This window comes from Lonchura striata, chromosome 15, assembly GCF_046129695.1.
Source record: "Lonchura striata isolate bLonStr1 chromosome 15, bLonStr1.mat, whole genome shotgun sequence".
NCBI classification, from domain to species: Eukaryota; Metazoa; Chordata; class Aves; order Passeriformes; family Estrildidae; genus Lonchura; species Lonchura striata.
The window spans coordinates 3,728,542-3,750,967 of record NC_134617.1 but is presented as its reverse complement, the minus strand read 5'-3'; the positions used below and the strand labels follow the sequence as shown (position 1 = coordinate 3,750,967).

Genomic DNA, 22,426 nt, shown 5'->3' with positions numbered 1-22,426 from the left:
AAGGGGACACTTTAGTCTGATACCCACTACAACCCAAAACTGTATAGAATAAAAATATCTTTTTCTCACTTCAGTGCCTATAAAAACCTAGATGCAGCATGCTGGGTTTGACTCTGGGTTTAGTTTTCACATGTTACTGAATGACACAATGCCTCCTGATCTCTTCCTGCCCAGGCCTGCAAGATGCTTTGTGAAGCTCTCTGAGGGATTCGGCTTTACCATGGAACCCTGCATTACACCTGGGAGAGATGCACAGGACTAATTACAAACATTTTCCCATAAAAATACACCAGAAGCTTTAGCTGTATTTTGGCATCATTTTATAAAATAGGAAAGCATAGCTAGACATTCAGAAGAGAGAGGAAATTATATCTAAATAATCTTTCCTTGAAAATTACCAGTGTTACTTCTACTAAAAAAAAATTAAAATCAAAGACAAATGCCACATTTGAAAGTAAGGATGCAGGCAAACAGGAGGTGGGTAAATTCTGTCAGATCTAGCATACTGTAAAGTAATAAACCCATTTTTATCTGCCAGTAGCAGCTGCAAGTAAACAGAAAGCAGCTGAGTTTTGTCAACAGTTGTACATGGCTGACTAAATCTGTCAATAATCTGATGAAAACCATAGATTTTAGTGAAAGGAATTAAGGAAAACTTTTCTTGCAAGCTTGTCTCAAGCTTCATTTTAAAATACACATGGGTGTTTGTATGTGTGTGTGTGTGTGTGTGTGTGTGTATTCCAGTATCCTCTCAGGAGAACATATGGTTTGGTGTAGCAACCTTAACACTGAATTTATTCTCTTCCAGTCAAAGTTCAAAGGGTAAGGAAACACTCTAGAAAATCAAATTCTTCATTATTTACTTGGGATTTTTAGGTAGGGAAGTAATCTCTGCCATTAATCAAACAATTTGAAAGTGTTTGACTTGTTATTCCTTAACTCTAATTAAAAATATCTTCAGGACTCTGTAATAAAACCAGTAGCCTGTAGTCCCATGCTCACACTCATCAATGTATTTCATCAGATTTCATAAAAGAATTACAGTGTTTAGCTATAAAGCCAATGAAGAATTTATGTGTACAACACTTGAATTGACAAAAACACTACAAATGCAGGTAACTATTGAAATTTCTACAATACTTTCCACATAAAGGTTATTAAAGACACTCCAGTTGTTGTGAATCAGACTTCATAGTCTGAGAATAACAGAGGCAGAGCATAAAAAACAGACCTGGAAAGTATTTCAGAGCTGCAAGAATGGGGTATTGGTAAATCAGTGGCATAGAAAAAGCCAGGCAGGATACAGCTATCCTCCCATGCCTCTTGCATATTAATAAGAATCACAACAAGTTAAAGTAATAAAAGAGATTTGAAACAAAGAGGTAAAACATGCATAGGTTCCAATGAAGAGAGTTAGAGCTCTCTCCTCTCAATTATTTGAAGCACTTACCTACTAAAGCAGTCATGAAACGGTTCATGGAGAGAGGCTCCAAGTACATTGGTCCTTCATAGCCTGATTCCAGTTCACTCCTCACATAATCCCTAAAAAACACAAACCCGCAAACTATTATGATCCATCTGATTCAGACAAGAAGCAATTTATTCATTCCACATACATGAAACTTCAGTGTACATCACAGCCAATTAACGAAATTGCAAAAAGCAATATTAACACTACTGTTGCAGCAGCCATGCTGATGGAAGGATCCAGCTGAGGCATGACTTAAGCGAGTGCAGAATTATCTGTAATTAGAATCACTGGCAGAGCTGTAAAAATCCTTTGGGACATCTAAGCTGTTCTTCAGAGCGTGGCCTCAAAACTGCTTATTGAAAAAGCCTCTTAGGCATCATTCAATTTTTAAGTATCCTTATTAAGTGTTTTTCTTCCAAACAATAATTTCTTTTCCCACCAGCAACATGTGAAAAAAAAATCTGAGAGCTTCACAGAGAGATCTTCCAATTCAGTGCTTATAGTATTTTGCTATTTTGTACTTAAGAAGTTCTTTACATAAAATCAGAAGTTAAATATGAAGGAAAAGCAATAGTCATGGAGTAGAGTCAGGAACAGAGTTGTTACATCACCCTTTTGTCCAACACAATTTAAAAGTTTAGTTCTATCCTACCAGATAGCCACAAACTGATAAAACACTACTGACAGACACAGTAAGAGAGCTTGAAAATCTCTCAGAATTCCCCTCAGAAAAGGTGGGCTGGGGGGGTGGGCTCTGGCAACCAGAGTGCAAGGCAAGAACCTGAAGATTGTGGGTAAGTTTTCTGTTGTTGCTGGTCATCCACTGGCTCTGCCCTTGAGTAGGTTTAACATAACAACAGAACTCAAATATGAACCTCACACAAAGAGCAGACATTTCACACCTTCAGAAGCTGATCCTGGAGCAGCAGAGCAGGAATTCTGCAGTGGCTCCTTAATCCCCTGCCATCAGACAGCAGGCAATACTCCTGACCTTCCACATCCAGCCCGTTTTTCTGCCATGCCCTGTGACCCTTCCTGCTCCACTCCAGGGCAGCTGCAGCTCCACTCTTGTTAGGGCACCACCAGCTCTGGCATCAGCAGCACAAAACCCCTGAGTTTGTTTCTGGCTGATCCTGCCCAGGACTCACATCTACCTGCACCACATCCTGGGAATGCCAGACAGACACACTTGGTCTGACCCCGCGTGGAGCTCCCAGAGGCTGTTTGCTCGAGGGACAATTCAGTTATTCTGTGTTTATTTTTATCAGTGGGGCCAGCCACACTTGCTGGGAACAGATGCAGACAAAGCACAGCAAAACAGGACTGGAAACTAAAGCCAACACGAAAATTGCTCTTTTTATTTCAGTGGAGAAATAGATGCAATTTAGTGCTACTGGGATCATTCGCTTCTCCCCAGAAATGTGGGAATATACCCTGCTCCTAGGATTAACTTCCTACCCCAAGCAAAGGTATTCACGTTTTCACTTGCAAAAAATCTCTGGAATTCAAGACATAAATCTCAAAGTACTAAAACAAACACTTCAAAGCCTGTTCTTCATAGCTGACAACACTGCCTACTCAGAGCAGCTTTTCAAGTGTCGTGGTATACGTGAGGTATGTTGAAATGAGTTCTTTAGACTGCAACCTACAATTAAAAACACATGAGGACTGAAAAGGCACCTCAAATGACAATTCTAGGTATATAGAATTGTTCTGTTCTCCAGGTATAACTAAGCACAAATGCTTTTTTTTCCACCTTCCAAAATCCATAAGGTTGTAATCCTGTGGGCAGAGGGGTTATTTTTATTTATTTACATCATATGGACTAGGAGAAAGCACTTTCTGAAAGCATCAGCAACACAAACAGGATAATCCATCAGTTACAGAAGAGAGAAAAAAATAACAGCTCTTGCAAGATGCTGGAGATGGCTTTTTGTCTTAGCAAAATCATGCTCCATCCTCAGATATTGGGTGGAAACATTGGGCAGCTATTTCTAAGCTGCTGCAAGGAAAGCAGTGAAGACATCAGGTTTCTTCTATATTTGTTAGGAAGCAGGTTATAAAATCATCCAGGATACCAAGTGCAGCAAGATGACCTTACACAACTTAGCCAAGAGACACAAACAAAGCTGCACTTACAGTTGCTTCTTCAGCACCAGAACGTGCTTGGGGATGACCCAAATTCCTTCGAGCTGCATTTCTTGTTGTTGTCTGATTCAGTCATCTGCACAGAGGTCTGCACTTGGCTGAATTCTCTAAGAAACTCTCAATTATAACTGAGTTCTAGGCCCACCAGTTTGGAGAAGCAATGTTTTAAGATCTCCTAAATTTTTTAAACAGTATTTTTAGCTGATGTCTGAATGAGGAAAGTGAAAGCAATGATTCTCCTATTACCAGTACAAACACAAGGATCTTTTGGCACAGACACCAATCAGAAGATGCCTCTAACAGCTGCAGTGCCATACAAGATGCTGAAAAAAGCAAGTGCCTGCACTCAATTTTGATCAATTAAAACTGTATTAATCTCCAGCTTTGACATTTGAGGATTGTTCACTTTACTGCAGCAGTGTAAGAAAACAAGAATGCTAAAATCATTATTTACTAGTTAATGAAATGACTGAAACTACATTACTTTGGAAAATTAGGATTTAATAGTAAAGCTTAGCTCAGATTGGCTGCTGTTCATTCTGCAGATGCATTCACAGTCTCGTTTAATCCAACTGCTGGCCTGTTAACAGGTACCCATAGACAGTCATGACTAAATTGCTCCAAAGGTGATAATTTTTCCACATGTGATCTTTTTTTTTTTGTTGTTACTGAAGTATAAAAAGGTCTTCCATTACTAAAAATATGCTTTAGAATTGACTGACATAAGGTACAGTGGTTATCTGACCTGACTCATATTGCTGACATTTACTTTGGCTGATTAATCTCCACTGTCAACATGAAACACACTCTCATAGGTTTCTAATGTCTACAGAAAACCTTAAAATCAAGTGTATTTTAAATTTGTCCATAAGAAACAATTCAGTCTCTTGCTCCCCCCTTCTCATTTTAAGCTCTGTGAGGCTCAACACACCTGGGATACAATAATAATAAAACTGCAAAACCTGAAATAAGATATTGATTTGAACTCCAGTTTTAGCATTAACAGTGTGTTTAAGCATATCACTTCTATTCTGCAAAACTGCATCACTTATTTTTCCCAAGCTGTTTTTTGCTGGAAATGGGTAAAAGAAATGTGATTTTTTTTAAGTAAGACATTTGTGCTACTACATAAAAAAATAAAACCAGCATCCACCTTCCTTGTCAGGAGCAACAGGACTGTGGTAAATTAATTTATTTCACTGAATTCTTTCACATGGCATTCTTTTGTCTGGGTAGTTTTCCTTAGCATGAGTAGCTGAAGCTGCTGGAGTCTTTAGCCACAAGCAGCAAGCTCCACCTAGGAAAGCTGAACTTATCTTGAACTTCTGCTCAGTTACATGAAGTGGGGCCCTGAGAGCAGTGTGAGCTCTGGATCACAGCAAAAGCTGCAACCCAGCCAAATAAAAGCAGCCAACACCCACCTGGAGACAGAGAAAGAATCCAACAGGGAGAGAGAAGATCCCAGACCGCCCACCACTGACCAAGGGATGTGTGCATTGACTGTGAGGGTACAAAGGCTCCGTGATTTCTGTGCTCTGAGTCCCTGGCTGCAGCCACCCAGCTCAAGCTGTTCCTACTGCTGTGTCACTCCATTATTAAACTAATTTTTCTTGGAATTGGAAACTGCTGCAGGAAACCAGATGGGATCTCAGACCACTTTCACAGCTTCTTGTTTCCCAAGTGCTGGCATCAAGTGAGCTCACCAAGAACCTCTGGAGCAGGAGGCATTGAAGGGTCAATGTTAAAACTCCCCAGGCAGATTTGGAGAAGGTTCTGCAGTGGGTTTGAGTCCCTCTCAGTATCAAGGTGTGTTTGAGTCCCCCCTCTACTGCAGCTCACTCACAGCTGCACAGCCTCATCAGACAGTAATGTGCACACAGAAAGGGGATTCAACTCCATATGTAAAAACAGGTTCAGGTCCCTGAAATCTAATCCTTTAGATACAAACTGTTGGCCAAGTCTGACACTAAGACTGGATCCAGCTGCATCTACACTCCTCTCTGAACCTCTTAACTCCACAGGAGGGTCTCCCTGACAATCTTTCTTGCTGCTTTTTCTTTATTCTTTCAGGTAACAGGGAACAAACTCAATGTAGAAAAGGGGATGCCCTTGGCCAAGGTATTGCAAAATTGAGAAAAGATTTATGGTACAGCTCAATTATCTAAAGAGCACACAGTGGCCTTGTGCCAGGAGGAATGGCCATATATTACTGGGACAGCTGGTGGGGGCCCCAGGAAATCTGGCCACTACATGGAACTCTCAATCAATTAAGACTCACTTATTTACGACTCAGCTTAGAGGATAAAAGCCCTGGACAAATGCATTGCTGCTTTAGGAAAAGAAAATTGGATACACCAGTCTCATGTCAAACGAGGGATGAGAAACCAGCCAGCTAATGAATGATGGCACTATGAAGAACTGATACTCTGAAGAGATGAAGTGGGACAGCTCACTCACCACTCTTGGTGCTGTTAACCCAGATGACCACAGCTGCATGGTTAAGTACACAATCAGTGCACAGTTCAGTGTGGTATAAAGTTAACAGGACTGAAGAGGAACTAATTCACATAGATTGTTAGGGGCTGGGTAACACAGCCCCTAAAATTCTGTAAAACCCAAAGAAGTACCTCTCATTTTTTGTTGTAAATCCAATGCAGCTCATGATCCAACTTTAATAGAGAGAATCAGCAAGACCAAAGCTGACTGCCCCATTGCTACTGTTATTTAATATTCAATTTCAGCTGCTAGGTGTGGCTGGACACAGGATTTCAAATAAACAGAATGTGTGTTAATGCAACCTGTGAAAAAAGTTACTATCAACCACTGCCTCACTGCCCAGCACAGTAAGCTTAGCCACCAGCCCTCCACAGGTCAGGGAGGAGCTGGTCCCACAAATTTCTGAAATCAGCACTAGCTCTTAGCTGCATCCAAGCACAACTGTAGATACAATCTGTGGCAGCCACGACCATAGGAGAAGGGTAAGGGTGTATCTTACACATTGAAATAATAAAAAAAAAACCAAAAACTGAGAAAATGCAACTGATTTTTAAAGAGAATTCCAACGGTGGTGGTATGCAGCCAATTTCCCATATAGTCCATATAATGCACAGCTTTTGTCTCAACAAAATGCACCACATCAGAATACACCACAGACCCAATCCAAATATTAGGATTGAATCACAATGGAACTGGCCAGAGCTGAGTATGGGCCCAACAAAACAGTATCAAATGGCAGCATATGTTGTGTTGTTAGAGAACAACAAGTATTTATTTGTGAAAGTAAAACTATCAAAGCTCAAGACATTTGTTTTGATACTGAACAAAATGTCTGTAACTTGAAATACATTCCAAAGAAACCCCTGAAACTGAACTTGCCTATGTCAGGAAAGGATGTGTTTGTGTAAGAACTCTTTGTCATCTTATGTTTGTAAATAACATCACTATAGGGACAAATAATCACTCAATTACTTCTAACTGTAGAAACACTGTGGGATGCAATTTTAATTATTCAGCTCCTATTATGTCCAGTCAATGGTTACAGCCCAATTATACTGAAGCTAAAATTTACTACCTATCCCCATCAGAATGAATCCTGCACTGGTGAGGAAACCACTAAAACCTGATGACCTGCATCAACTGCTGGAACGTGTCCAAAATGATGGACAAAAAATTCCAGTCACTATTCAGTGCAGAATCAAGTCTTGGAAGAAGTGAAGAAGGAGGCACGACATTTATGGTGGAAAACTCTCTTTGGGTGCTCACCAACAGCAATGTAATCTATATTAAGATGCTCCATGCAGTGGTGACTTGCTCACTCCACTTATATTGTGCTTGTTGCTTGGAATAACATTGTATGTGAGACTAAGGGTTGTATTTAAAGACTTTGTGAGCTCTTTCTGACACATGAGCAGGTGTGCTTAATAAAAAAAGCAAGACTGTTGTAAATCAAGTTTAGTTAGTTGTGTTCTTTGAACTGCATTCTTTTGTCTGAGTAGCTTTGCTCAGCAGAAGTAGCTAAAGATGCTGGAGTTTTAAGCCACAAGCTCCAAACTTTCACCAGCTCCAGGCTCCCACCTAGAAAAGTTAAACTTATCTTGAACTTCTGCTCAGTTACATGGAGGGGGGCCCTGAGAGCAGTGTGAACTGGAAGATAAGGAGGCCACAACGCAGCAGAAGCTGCAACCCAGCCAGATAAAAGCAGCTAACACCCACCTGGAGACAGAAAAGGAATCCAACATGGAAAAAGAAGATTCCAGAACAAACCCCACCACTGGACCAAGAGGTGTTTGCAAAGCACATGAAGAGCGGATGCAGCATGGCTGCAGTGACTGGAAGGATTTGTGAGCTCTGGTTCCCTGTCTGGAGGCACCCAGCTCAAGCTGTTCCTATTACTGTGCCACTCACTTATTAAATTAATTTCTCCTGAAATTGGAGACTTCTGCAGGAAACCTAAGGCAAAGAGATTTCATTAAATTGGATTTTGGGTTTTTAAAGCTGACTTCTCTTTCCATAAACAGATGGTATGTTATTTCCACCCAAATTACCAGGTTAGCATGCTACATACAAATGTAGCATCTTCTGCAGTGCTCCAAGTATTCACAAATATTATCTAAACCATCTTTACACATTAAGGTAATTCTCTGCTCAGCAGGCAAGGAAACAAAACATTTAAAAATTAAGTGACTTGTCAAGGTCACATAAACCTGGAAGTCTGAAGTCAGAGCTTAACTATAAAATTCAGATGATCTTATTCCCAGACTTGCAGATGAACTGCAAGCTATTTCTGGGATGGAAAAAAAGCACTGAAAGCTGAAGTCTTTCAACAGCTCACAATTTCCAGGACACTGCAGAGTCACAAGTGCCAGATGATTCTGGGCTTGTTCTATAATTTGCAGTAACCAAACTGGCCTCAATATAAGACCTCTTCACTGGTCTTAAATAGCATCCCAACTGTAGTGCATGCAAGCAAGTCCCTGAAGTTTTCATCTCTGAGCAGAATTACTAACAAAAAACACTGAAAAACAGTTTGCACATGTGACTACTGTATGTCTTGTTATGATCAGGCTGCTAAATAGAAACATAAGTTGGAACTGGATAGCTTTGGCAATAAGAGGAATGGCTCTGCCAACAGATATGTCTGTCACATTTTACTATTTTCAGTATGAAAACTGATGAGATTTAAAAATTCTTTTGTAAGGTTAATTCAAGTATCACTCCCCACATTCCCTTTCCCTGACTGTACAAAGGCTTCAGCTGAGAGCCCTTTGCACTGTGCTTCCTTCCAAACCAAACCAGCCTTATGCCTAGGGAGTGGGTAAGCTCACTCAGAAGTGTCAGCAGCTACATTTGCCTTGCAAAATTCCTTGGGAATAGTGCTGGACTATTTGAATCCATGACATCTTTTAATTAAATATATTTTTTGTGCTAGTTAATGCAAGATTTAATTAAAGTCTTTATTAATTCGCTCCAGGAGCACCAAATAGAGAAAGCTTAGTAGGAACACACAGAACAGTCCAAGCAGTGTTTACTAAATATGTCACAATAAAGCCTATTAAGTCTCAAACCTCACAAAGCAACAGAAGTCAGAATTCCTATTACACAGAAATACAAACAAGGTATTAAAAACAAACACAGTGCTATCCCTTAATGCATCAATCAAACATGTAACACCTCCCTTTCTTCTAAAAATTTAAAGACCTGAAGTAGCATAAACACCTCCAGTTGTAAATGTTCTGCACCAAAGCCCTGCATCTGATGAGCATTTGTTACTAGATTTATTATTTCAACGCTTAAATAATGTTTAGGTTGCTTTTTCTAATAAATAAGCCTTTAACCCTATAAGAAACACACACAAATTCCATCTATAACAACACAGGACTCCCCTGAGGATGACAAATAAATCCTTTTTTCCTTCCTACTAAGGCAGTAAGAGGCTATAACTCCTCTCTTGTAGACTCATCCTTTTCAGGAAATCACTAACTGCAACTCTGACAGCCACAACAGCGACATGTCAAATCATCACAAAACCTTCATTAACACTTCCTTGAACTGCAACATATCAAGAAAAGCATTCCAGCAAATGCTCTGGAACAACAATTTTGATGCGGAAATAACAAAACTATAGCTTCCATTAAATCAATTGAAAGCACATCTTTAAATGTTTCCGATCAGCAGGCACCAAAATAAGTCAGGCTCAAATAGATATTTTCAAAACTTCCCATGCAAAGCCTTTAATGTGATGGCAGTGTCTTTGGTTCCAATTAACCATTGTGTCAATATGAAAATTTAAACTGGCTTTCAACACAGCTGGGGCCAAACAAAGATGGTTGATTTTGTCTTGTTTGACTTGGAGGTCTCCAGACTCCTGCTCTGTGTTTTAGATCCAAAACACCTGCATCCACTGTAAATTAAAATTTGTGTAATACATTTTAAGAATAAATTCCACTACTACTTTGTTTTTACTGGATTCCAGATCTCTATTTGCTCTCTCTCCTGAGGTGCCAGGAAACTAAAAGTAACATCCTGTCTGCTGTGTAAAACACCCCAGTGCTAAAAGCATTTTAGCTGAGCCACTAAGTTAGATTACTGCATCAGAGTTCACATTTAGTCTTGTGGTAAGTGCTTTCTCTCCTTAGATTGGTGGGCATTACACTCCCCAGTCAAGTAGCTCAAAATTCCTGGTGCTTTTTCAATGACTTCAAAGAATTACTTGACTGCATAATTTAGTTCTGTAAACTTTTTCAAAGACAAAGAACAGCAAGATATATTTAGGTGTCTGACATAGAAAGAAGGCCTCCACAAAACCATTTATAGACAATATTAACAAAATAACTGTTATTTTTCTAATTCCCAAAACAAGCTAAAAAATTTAATCCATTTATCCTTACCTGGAAATTTGGTGCCCAGCATAAAGCAGCAGTGCAGTCAGAAAGTACAGGTAAAGCTGAACCAGGTGTTGCCTTGGTAAAGTCAGGAGCACAACACTTAAGATGTAACCTGTAACAAAAAGCAGAAGTTGATATTTTAAAAAATACTAATACCAAATAACACTTAGCATGTTCACAATATAAGATGGGGACACAGAAGCTTTACTCCATATTAGTCATATTAAAGCCCACTTCAGCTATCAGGGTTGCATAAATCAAGGACAAGACCTGCCACAGCCTAGGATTTGTAGCTTTTTATCCCAGCAGTTCCTGCACTTCTCATTAGCATTTAGTGAGGCTGCTGAAAATGACCCAATGCAGATCCAGCTTTACTCTTTAAGATCACAGCCTGGCTGCTCAGCAGCCTCTCCAACAAGCAGAGCCCTGATCCTTATTTTCATAAGGATCTCACTCAGAGACCCACATAAAGCAGCACTTTGAAGTCCACTCCATAACTGAGTGGTGCATGTCCATACTCCTCCTTTCCAGACAGGCTGCAGATCAAAAACTCAGCCCACGGTGCCCTTACAAATATTTATTTCCAAGCTCTCTCTCCATCACTGCAGTGCACCTGTGCTCTTTCTGAAGGTCAGCTCAAGAGCCTGGCACTGAAATCCATTCAGGAAAACAACCCAGCAACAGCCAACAACTCCCTAAGAAAAGAATGTTGGAGAAGAACATATCCTGATCCTCACAACCACACCAATCATGTCACATTTAAAGATTCATACATTTATTCAGCAACATCAGGCATAGTCTTTGAAGCTAATTTATATTTTTAGCTTTTGAAATATATGTAATAATGCAACTCTAGATTAAGCACTCATAAGCAGTGGCACAACCAGGTACTATAAACCAGCTGGGGAACACAGCATGTTCCAGTATTTGAAAAAGATATTTCAGAGTCAGTATTTATGAAGAAGTATTTCAAGGCTGCTTAGAATCTGCCATGTTCAATAAGCCACCTCTGTAAAAATCTACCAAGACCAAGTTTGGTCTTCAAAATCCTGCATGATGTTCCTAGAAAAGACAACAGATCCACAAGATGCCAAGCAGAGAAAGATCAATTCAGGTAAGACAGATTATAGGATCAATGACAGACAAAGCCTATTTTCTAAAATATCAGTATATCATTTATGTATTTAACATTAAAGATAATTTTTCAGTCATCTCCATGAAGTGGATGTGACAAGTTGCACATTTGTCTCAGGATGCCGTTTTTAAACAGCTGAAATAATCAGCAGTATCTTTTATTAAAAATCAAGTGTCATACAAGTCACTAATTATGTACAATATAATTTTGACCAGAGGGCTGGAGCACCTCTCTCTGTGAGGACAGACTGGGGGAGTTGGGGCTGTTCAGCCTGGAGAACAGAATAATTTTTATTTTGAGCTTTTTGAAAGGGGCCTGAAACACACTGAAACACAGCACTCCCATCAGTTTCCTTCTAGCGACTGTTTTATACAGAATAATTTGCTTCTACTTACAGCACATCAGATGTTCTACACCATCAGTTTTCTTCACAAACACCTGCATTTGCTGGACTTCCTGTTCACCACCTGCCTTCTACAAACCACACAAATGACAAGAGCAGGAACTCCTCGGCAGTCTCTGTGAAGACATTTCACTACCTTGCACCACACCACAGCCTCAGGAGCCAGCTCCAGAGCTCTCAAACAATCTGCATTCATTCCTACATCTCACCTCTGCTGCATTCACCCCTGCATTCCCTTGTGAGGGACAATTCTCCCTGAGGAACAACCCACAACCATCTAGCATTCCAGCACGAGTCAAATCTCTCTAAACCTTTCCTTCTCTCTGTAGCCTGTGACTCACCTTCAGGTGGAGAACTAAACTGAGTTTATTATGCAGTCTTTTATTCCTCTATAAATAGTTTCAGAATACCTGTTTACTGTATCTGTATTTAAGCTCTGTCATCTTTACCTTATTCTATCACAAAAAAGTCTGCTCCTTGGCCATGTGATGATGTACCTGAGCAATGGCAGGATCATTTCTGTAAAAGTAACACTTTTTAGAGGGCAGTAACAAAGATGTAATACATGGAAGGATTTTAGATTTCACTAAAGTTCATTCTTTTCTATATGATCACAAATTTAATCAAAATACTTAAGATCCTTCGAGATACAATGAGGGAGTGGGAAAAAAAATAAAAGGCTAAATTAAAAGATGAAGCAAGTGCTGTCACAGTGCCTTCTAACCAGCAGGCTTCCACTCTGCACAGATGCTCAGATCTGTGCAGGGAAGCAGCACGAGACAGCCAAGGTTACTGCAGAAGTTTCAGCAGTGAACTCCACTGCTCAGGAGTTTGGGCTGGAATATAAATGTTCACTTTGAGGCAGCCGTTTGGTTTAATTGTTAGACTTGGAAGAGGGGGAGAGCAACAGACATTTAAAGTAGTTCCCATTCAATCTTATTTACAATTTCCTCTTGTGACTTGGTTAAGAGGGAGATTTCAGCATACTTCATACTGCAATATTTGCATTTTTGCTGCAGAGGCCCTATTCCCAAAGTGGCACCAACCCCATTTTTTATCAACAAAGCTTCTGCCAAAAAAAAAAAAAAAAAAAAAAAAAAAAAAAAAAAAAAAAAAACGAAGCCAAATAATTCTTTACCAACCCATCTGATTGCAGAAGAATAGGATGACAAACCCAAATTCAGACATACTTGCAATAATATTCTATTCCCTTTGTTCTCATACAGACAAATGAAGTAATTAGTGTACAATGTAAATAAGATTCCACTTCAAAAAAAAAAAAAAAAAAAAAAAAGGACCAGGAAATTATGTTTCTCACAGTAGCTTTCTCATCTAAACCATTACATTCTGTTTTCATTTGCACCTCCTCTGCCAGAAGAAAACACGATGCTGAGAACATTTATCCCTTTGGAGAGAGTCCCCACACACAAGGATTACAGTTTGAGAAGCAGTAATCTTACTGGGTAACCTCTGAGCAGGGGTTAACGATAACTAACACTCACTTCCATCCAAATGGAGTTTTTGAGCTCTGTGTCAACAGTGAGCACTTTGATTTGGGCTGTGCTATTTTTGCTCTTGGGACTTGCTGCATTGTCCCTTTTGACTCACCACGTACATTTCTGTGAAAAGCAAGCAGCAGGCTCAGGGAAGCCCGATTCCTGCCCCAGTAAAGGAATGGTTCTAACACACATTAAAAACGATAAACAAAAAAGATAAAGACAGAATAATCTTTCCTGAGTGCAGTCAGGGTACCCTAGTGCCACAACACCAAGAAAGAGACTTGCATCTTTATGCCTCCAGCTGTAAGGAGCATTACAGCAGACACATTCTGCCATCCTTAAAAATACACAAATCCCCCACTCAGCTCCTATTCAGGAGCACAAGGAAGCAGAGAACTTCCACTGCCTCTCATGCAAGATGGTACAGGTTTAGGCTCCACTGGAGAAAATAAACTGTGAAAATCATCCTAAGCAGAAAAGCAAAGTTAAACACTGCTAGACAAGAACATTGGTGTATTAACCAGTTCGTGACCTCATTTACAACCTGTTGATTTAGCTCAATGAAAACCTCTGGCTGTGCAGTGCTCATTGTTCAGTGAGAGCAGCTCACAGACTGCCTTTCAGCAATCTCTCCACTTAGGCAGCACCAAGGTGTTCCCAGCTTCTCTTACCAGAATTACCTCTTTGCCGACTCAGGTGTCTGAGGTTTATTGACTGCACACAATGGAGGCTTCTGGAACATGATCAAAGTCACAACTCATCCTCTTTATGAAGCACTTTAGTGCTCATTTGCATGATTACAGATCCCTTGTGTCCATTTCATATTATCACTCACAGTTTCCTGCACATTTAGTCTAAAAATGAGAACTTTGCACATCAGAGAGCTCATAACATTTCTTAATAAGGCCACACCAACTCTTAGAGTGCCAGAAAGTAGGAGTACAAGTCCTTGGATTCTATCAGGAAATTAATTTAGAGGCTCTACTTTTCCATTTTCCCATATCCTGTGAGGGTAAAGGGTCCATGATTTGCAAAGCAACTTGCTGGGAAGCAGCAAGTCATGAGCCACAGACTGAATCCCAATACCCAGCTCTCCTGCCTCAAAGAGGGATCAGTGCACTCTGAGTTAGTCACTGCACTTCAGCCTAATCCTTGACTGTCCTCATTTCAGTTTGTTCAGACAAATATCTGGCCACTACATGCAAGTGCCAATAGAACAGGACATACCTCTGAAAGCCTGCATTTGAGATGGCAAAAGCACTACAGAACAACTGGCACCTTTATTTTCAGTGTGTCTAATTCTCAGGATCACCAGACTGGTTACACTGCAATTGGCACAGAGATTTCATAAATTGTCAATGTCTAAATCATCCATCTGAAGAGAGGATTTTTTAAATGTATACTTTTACATACCTGTCCTCCAGAAAATGCCAGAAAATTAGTTCAAATTTGAGAAAGCACACATCTAAACATACTTGCACATATGGAAATTGGCATTTATTCAGTCATGGCTCAGAACAACTATAACAGAGATCAGAAATCTTGTTATCAACATCTGCACATCTTGGTGAAAGTAATGCCAACAAAACAATTTATTCATTATTGGGGTACTGCCATCAACAGCTGTTTCTTCAATATTTAAATACATAACAGATTGGGTAGTCTAAGTATAAATAATCCAAGAAACTGAATTCTTTACAGAGATTTGCAGTATTCTCTGAACAAATAAAATGGACTTTTGATTCTAGCTCTGCCATATGATTCAGAGGCTCTTTATGAATCTCTAAGACAAGCTGCAAGGCTGTCATGAGACTGGTATTCAGAATCAAAAATTTTAAGCACCTCCTTTCACAAATGCTGCTAGTAACTCCTTTAAAAAAAAAAAAAAAAAGTAGTGATGTGGGTTTCCAAAAAAGAGACATCAGCTTTATACAGAAAAGCTACCTGAAAGTATCCATATGCTGAGAAAGCTGCTTAGGAAAACCTACAATATTTAGGGAGCAGTAGAGGAATCTTGAGTCAGAAAATAAACAAACTGTGCTGGAGCTTGAGCATGGCACACTCTCTACCTCCTCCTGTGTCCTATCAACTGCAGCATATGCTGCATTTTATCCAAGAAGAGAATGAGAAGACGTAACAAGTAATTATTTTAAGAAATAAAGACCAAGTCCATGTCATCAAATTGCACTTGATTAAAAATAGCTTAAAATTAAATAGTAACACTCAGAAAATAGTTCTACTAGCCATTTATCTAAGTGCTGCTGGCAGGAGAAAGACAGAAGACATAAGGCAGCAAAGCCAGAGATGCTGATTCTAAGCAGGACCTCATCTTTGTATGCAGTAACTGTATTTACACATTTAAGTCATGCATCCTCTTCTTGCAATTTTAGGAGTTTTGTTTCTGTAATGAACCAACTCATTTCTTCTCACACTGAAACTTCATTTGACACTTCTTAGAGTGTTTGTACCAGAGTAGAATACCTTTCCCCTTAAAAGGCAACATAAAAAAAGAAATCTAAATAAAAGATCTTCTACGTAAAGCACAAGAGCTTAAAGAAGTGGGCAGACCAAAGGGTACAATCAGCACACAAGGGCAGGAAGTCCAGCAGGTTTCTCCTCCCTCAAGCCCCCCTCATAAAAGCAGCATTCATTACAAGCAGTTCACACCTATCAAGTGATGTGACCAAGAGATTAAGGTATTAACCATGCAGTTCAAGAAACTGTTATTACAAGCAGGGTTGTGAAAGATGACACACCTTATACTTATTCCAAATATTTAAATACATTTTTTTCCCTGAGAATTTATTTTTATTTTTTGTAATGACAAAGAATACAGTTTAAGATAGAAAACTGCTCTATTTTTACTCTTGAGTAAGAAAACCCTGTATTTTGTGCAATTCTGTGCCTCACCCATGACAGTGACTTAAATTCCAACCCTGATTCTGATTATAGGTTAAGCTCATGACTCTTTCCATCTAGCTCAGAGTATTTACCAGTTGGCACAAACAGCATTGCTTTGCCCTTCTTCAGAGGAGGAAATTATGTGGTTTCAACTTTTTTCCACCTTCTCCACCAAAAGAACACAAAAAAGGAGTGTCTGTTTTCTCACAGCTACTCTACAGTGCAGAAGAAAATGGAGTAGTCTGGCAATAAGCCCTAATCTACCCTACACAGAGGTTTCACCAATTCTAACCAGAAATTTATCTCTGCTGTTTGCACTGCTCTGTGCATATTTAGTTAAATTTCATGCAGGTGAAATTGTGGTTGAGTGGTTATCAAGACTGAGTATTTTCCTTTGCTTGAGCAGATAAGGGCTGTTTCATGGAAAGATAGGAAAAGCAAAAGTTTTTTCAAAGAACAAAGTGCATTTCAGAAGCTTTTATTATACCCACAGTACTGTTAACTGGAATGGGAATCACATAGGACACACATAATTTTACTTGTTACATTGAAACAGAAAATACTCTCCTGGTAACCCCCAGTTTTGAACAATTTTCCAATTCTGTCTCCTTAGTTCCAGGAAAAGGTTCACTATATAAAGATTGGTAGAGTTTATTAATTTTTAGGGCTCTCTAATCGAATTGCTCCTTGAGCATCTGCCTGAGATAGATGCACGCAATTTCCTCAGCTGCTGGAAGTACTTACATAGCACTATATATAGCACTACAAGATACTGACTTGTGGAAGAAATTGTGATTGTTTGATATTGCAAAGCTGCCACTGCATTTGCTGATAATGTTTCCTAACTGCAAATATGAATAGAGGATTTTTTTTCCTAAATAAAGTAGATTAGCATGTTGAAACGCATCCACGGTGAATTGTTGTTTAAATTATATGCTGGCAATTAATTTCCCCCAATGTATCTTCAAAGAAGCTCAATTCTCCAAACTGGTGGAAAAGTACTTCGTTTTCCCTACAAATCCAATTTATATATTTTGATACATCATCTTAATTAATGTTATAATCTAAAGCAATGCAACTAAATCTATAATATGTCATGGAGGCATGTAAATTGATTTAGCCCAGCTTCACCCTGACACAGCTTAAATCCGCAACAATCACGGAAATGAAACTTTACGTGAAAAGTTTTGTCACTAAGAATTGTCTGAAAATCCTTTAAAACAAGCACCTTGTTTGACAATTTAGAAGCTCTTCTTGCTCAGCAATCACCAGTTGGAGAAATCAAAGTGCTTACATTAGATGTCATAAAAGCAAGAAGTAAAAGAACTGCTGAGTGATTGTGCACCAGGACAAAAAGTACCCCTTGTACAAGGAGCAAAAAGTTAGATTCCACTGGTTTAGTCCAAAAAATAGCAACCAGATGAGAAATTCTTTGGTAACAATGCCCACCCCCTCTGCAGTGTCTTTTATTGGTGTATCTCACATATTTTAACAAGGCAAAGATTATCAATTGGCTATTAAGGGCTTTGTCATAGCTGGAAATTACCCACTGCCATCTTGAAAACCTACTGCACAGCTTTTAATTCTGCATTAGAACCTGACCTGATAAAGTTATTCCTAAAAGCTTTGTATGTGCACACAAATGCAGGAGCAAGCCAGCTCTAGGTACAGGCCACCACAGTCCTGTGTTACATTCACCAGCTCCAAACAGAGCTGTCCTCTCCCACAGACAAAGAAAAAAGGGAACCAATGTTCTGTACTGCAAGCACACTGTCATCTCAGCATGAGTATAGTGGAGCCATTACAAAGAAAGCTGCACACACTTTTAGTGCAGTAAATGATTTCCAGACAACAGACATTACAAAAAAAGGGAAGCCTCATTCTAACACTTATGCATCAGGATTAATGTCGGGACATGCTCCTTCAAAAGCCCAGTTTCCTAACTGCTTAAGTAAAGTGTGCTTCCTTTAGCTGACTGCAGTACATATTTATCTTCCAAAACCATCTACAAGGAAGAAACACTCCAGAGTGGTTATATTACATGCTAGCCCTTTCTCTCCAAGCCAGGCAGTGCTCAGGCAGGTGCTCACCAGAGATCAACCTCAACTGCCCGAATCCAATCCCTAATTTGCCCCATGTGCAGATGAATCACATTCTCACCTGGAGAGCAGGTCTCAGCACACCAATCCTTTCATCTCCTAAAAACAGACATCTGGCATTCCAGAGCTAGACTTGCAGGCCAAGGTTCACACCTCAGCTGCCTGAACCGAGTTAGTAATTTTGTCCATTTATCTGCACACAAGGACTGGTTACCTGCACAAATCCACTCACGGCAAAGAGATGGTTCATAAGGGTGTAAACTGAAGAGCCAAAATGGTGCAGCAGAGATAACTAAATTTCTAGTGCTGTGGTCAGTCCAAAGCAGGCTACATTTTCTCTAGTCTCTTGTTTAATGTTAAGTTTCTATACTTCTTGTCTGCATAGCATTTCACAGCAGTTTCCTCATCAGACACCAGCCAAAGTCCCTGTGTTCTTCCTTCAGGACATCAATTGTGTTTCCAAACACCAGGTCTACTTGTAAAGGCTAAACAACAACAATCAGTAAAAACCCTGGGCAGGATTTATTTCCTGCTAACATAAACTGTCCCTTAGGCAGGACTGTAATGAATGCATTGTCATGTTATTCTTTGTATTCAATATATTAACATGCTATTACTAAATTCTTCAAATTCTTGTAGCAAGCCAAAAGGCATTTAGTAAAGTAGTATTTTCTCTTGAGTAGATCTATACTTACCCACATAATGCATATTAAGGGCCAAGTACTTGTACTGGAAGAGAGGGTTGTTGTGCAGGCTACTTCTTTGGATCTGCTGGAAGAATGAGCTGACATCCCATCTGTACAAGACATCCAACAGCATGATGCTGGGGACCCTTAGGGCCACGTTTAATACTGCCTCCAACTTCTCCTTTGCAGCCATTCTCTTCCCTTTCTGTGAATTGGCAGCAGACTGTAAATAGCACAAGAGAGAGAAGAGTAATCAGATCAATCCCACTGTACAAACAGCCATTAGGCTTTGTGAGCGTATGAATGGGGCTTCCTGTGTGGCCACAAACGGCTGAATGAATCAACTGAGCTAAACCCAAATCCAGACAGGACAGCTTCTATTTTGGCTATATAAAGGTCAATTTGCTAGCAGTTTTTTCCATGGTGACACTGTAAAATAGGGGGAGGGCAGGTTAATGACATGAAAATGGTCCAAGGGTGTGCACCGTTCTTATTTACACTCATTTAACATCTGAGATCTCAGCGAAAGACCCCAGTGTAGTAGGTACTACATAAACATTGACATGAACAGCATTAGAATGCAATACTCTGTATACTTTAGAAACTAAACTCCAACAAAATTCAGACACTACATCCATCTAGCTTAGCACTATTTCTGTGTCTCTCAAATTAAATAATCACCAATTAAGGCAGGTCTTTAAATATTTTGGATTCACTTCCTCAATGCAAATTGCAATAAATAATTTTAAAATACCTAAAAGCTTTAAAAAATCATTTACAGCCTTCATTAACTTCTACAAATTTATTTATAGAATTTGAGGGCTGTTTGTTTTGAAGATTAGGACCAATAATGCTACTAATTCTACTGATTTCTATGTAATTCACCACAAAGAATCACACAAACAAAAGACATATCCTCACTCCTGAATACTAGAAGGTAATTTAAATTTGGAGTTTGCCATCAGGTAAGATAGATGACACAACAAAACATGGCACTTTTTTTTAAAAAAACAGCTGGCCCACAACAGCATCTCAAAAGCCACCAATAAAATAATTTTAAAGAGCAAAAGGTACAGTTTGACATCCTGATAGTTGTTCCTAAATTAAATGTGCTGGTTTCACCATTCACCACCTGCCCATCCCTTGAACATGATTCATTGCAGGCTGCATTAGGGAAGTGCAGCTGAAGATGAGGATGATCCAGCAAGTTTTTATCCACAAGAAGCCACTCAAAGTAGAATCACCTGCAGCACAATCAGCCCCCCAATGAGGTCAGACTAAAGAAAAGGCTTCCAATCCCAATTATTAGGGGGACAATTGAAAAGAACTGCAGCCTGAGCAAAGAAATGGAAAAACCTGCATTTGAACTACACTTAAATAAAGTTTAACGGGACTTTATTAAGATTGTCCTTGTGTAAGTTATAAAATTTTTGCAGCTGTGCAAACTCTATACATCAAGCCAACGCGGAAGTCCAGCAGGAAGTGAAACCATGCAAATATACATTAAGAACAAAAACACAACCCAAAGAACCAAAAAAAAACCCAAGAGCTCTCACTTACACACAAGCCTCGTGTGAGGTTTTATTTGTGTTGCCATGGCCTAGATGACACTGCAAACTGTTCATATCACACCTTCAGCCATGCTTACACTTCTCGAGCTACGATGACATAAAATTAATTCAGCTCAAGGAGTCAGGAAAGATCAAAACTGAGATGTGGCTCAATAAACCACAGGTTGCAGGGCTGTTGCTTGCCATTGTCTAGCCCATAGTCTGATTTTTCAAGTTATGTAAATGCTGGCACTTTGTAGAGAGCTCTTGCAACAGCTCTACAAACCCCAAGGGGAGTACATACTTCCCCTTGCACAGGAAGTGCCTTCCAACCACATCAGGCACCCCACACACCACCAGCATTTCACAGAGCTGCCCAAAGCAGATTAAAAGGTCAGCCAGAAGATTACAAAAATCTATAATGAACAACCAAAACTACCACCCAAGCAGCTACTACAGAATCAGAGCATTTAACATTTTGTGTGAATAAAAGACTGAGTTTAAAGCAATAGTATTGTAGAAGCAGAAGTTGGGAGTCACATAGGTTGTATACAAAGATACAAAAATTATACGCTCAAATAATTCATATCAAATTATTTTAAATGTCCCAGAATTTTCAAAAATCTATGGGTTTGTCAAGTCCATACATTTAATCAAAACCCTAAAATTAGCCTGCCCCCTGTTTTTTTACTAGGTTCCTTTTCCAAGTAGATCAGGATATAGGGACAGGGATGAGCAGGAACTGACAGGTTTTCATTCTGTTATAAAAATACCCAAGTAAAATGCCAACAAGTGCCAGATATCAAATTACATTCTCAAAACTGTCAAACCTTTTTCAGTCATCAACAACAACCAAACGTGTATGACAAGAAGGTAACTTTCACTTGAGCCTTCACTTTCCTTAATTACTCCAAAAAGAGAATTACGTGGACAACTTAATGCTGAAAGTTAACTTGAGGGTCAGCACATCCAAATTAAGTTGAAAAACTCTGCCTCCCAAACTCATTCACACATACTCGAATCATAGCAAACTAAAAAGTGCAGCATTTAGATTATGTAAGAGAATAATTAAATTTCAAATGCTGCTAAAACAAAAGCAACACAAACTTTGAAAACCACATCATGTCGCAACGGAAGTGCTGAGGAGCAGTCACTGCAACTCCACAGCATCCTCTGTCCCTGAGTGACAAAAAAGCCCAACACTACTAAGAAACCCTTTAAAATTAACTCCACTAGAAATGCGGATGTGTTAAATAAAGGCTCAGTTGTAATGGCTGCCAAGTTCTAACAGAACGAAATAAAGGCAAGCAAAGTCCATTGCTCTAAGCTCATTATATTATAAAGAGCTCTCACAATACATTATTTTGATTGGTTTAAAAACAAACAAAAAACCAACCACAACATTAAACCTCTAAAACCTTTAGATAAATGATGATGACAGGAGTTGCTGGATGCTCAGACGTTAGGAGAAAAAATGGGTCACTTGTTGTACAAAGCCAAAACATAGACTGGGGAGCCACTTGTTTGTGTTTCAAAAATTTTTCCCATGATTTCAAACATCTTTCTGTTCCAATTTAGAGTAAGAAAAGGAACAATCTCAGGAAGACTGTCATGGTTTAACCCCTGCTGGGATAATATCACACAGTCACT

General features: G+C 39.4%; 1 protein-coding gene across 2 annotated transcripts in view; it reads right to left on the bottom strand.

Annotated features, from left to right (window-relative positions):
• RNF145 (ring finger protein 145) overlaps nt 1-22,426 on the bottom strand; it is a 47,382-nt gene that overhangs the window by 18,788 nt on the left and 6,168 nt on the right. For both annotated transcript variants that reach the window (XM_021530719.3, XM_021530720.3), the window contains exons 2-4: nt 19,236-19,449; nt 10,507-10,615; nt 1,451-1,542 (exon numbers count right to left, since the gene is read on the bottom strand). In XM_021530719.3, the coding sequence (XP_021386394.1) occupies nt 1,451-1,542; nt 10,507-10,615; nt 19,236-19,419 (385 nt within the window). In that variant the 5' untranslated portion in view covers nt 19,420-19,449. The remainder of the gene's footprint in view (nt 1-1,450; nt 1,543-10,506; nt 10,616-19,235; nt 19,450-22,426) is intronic.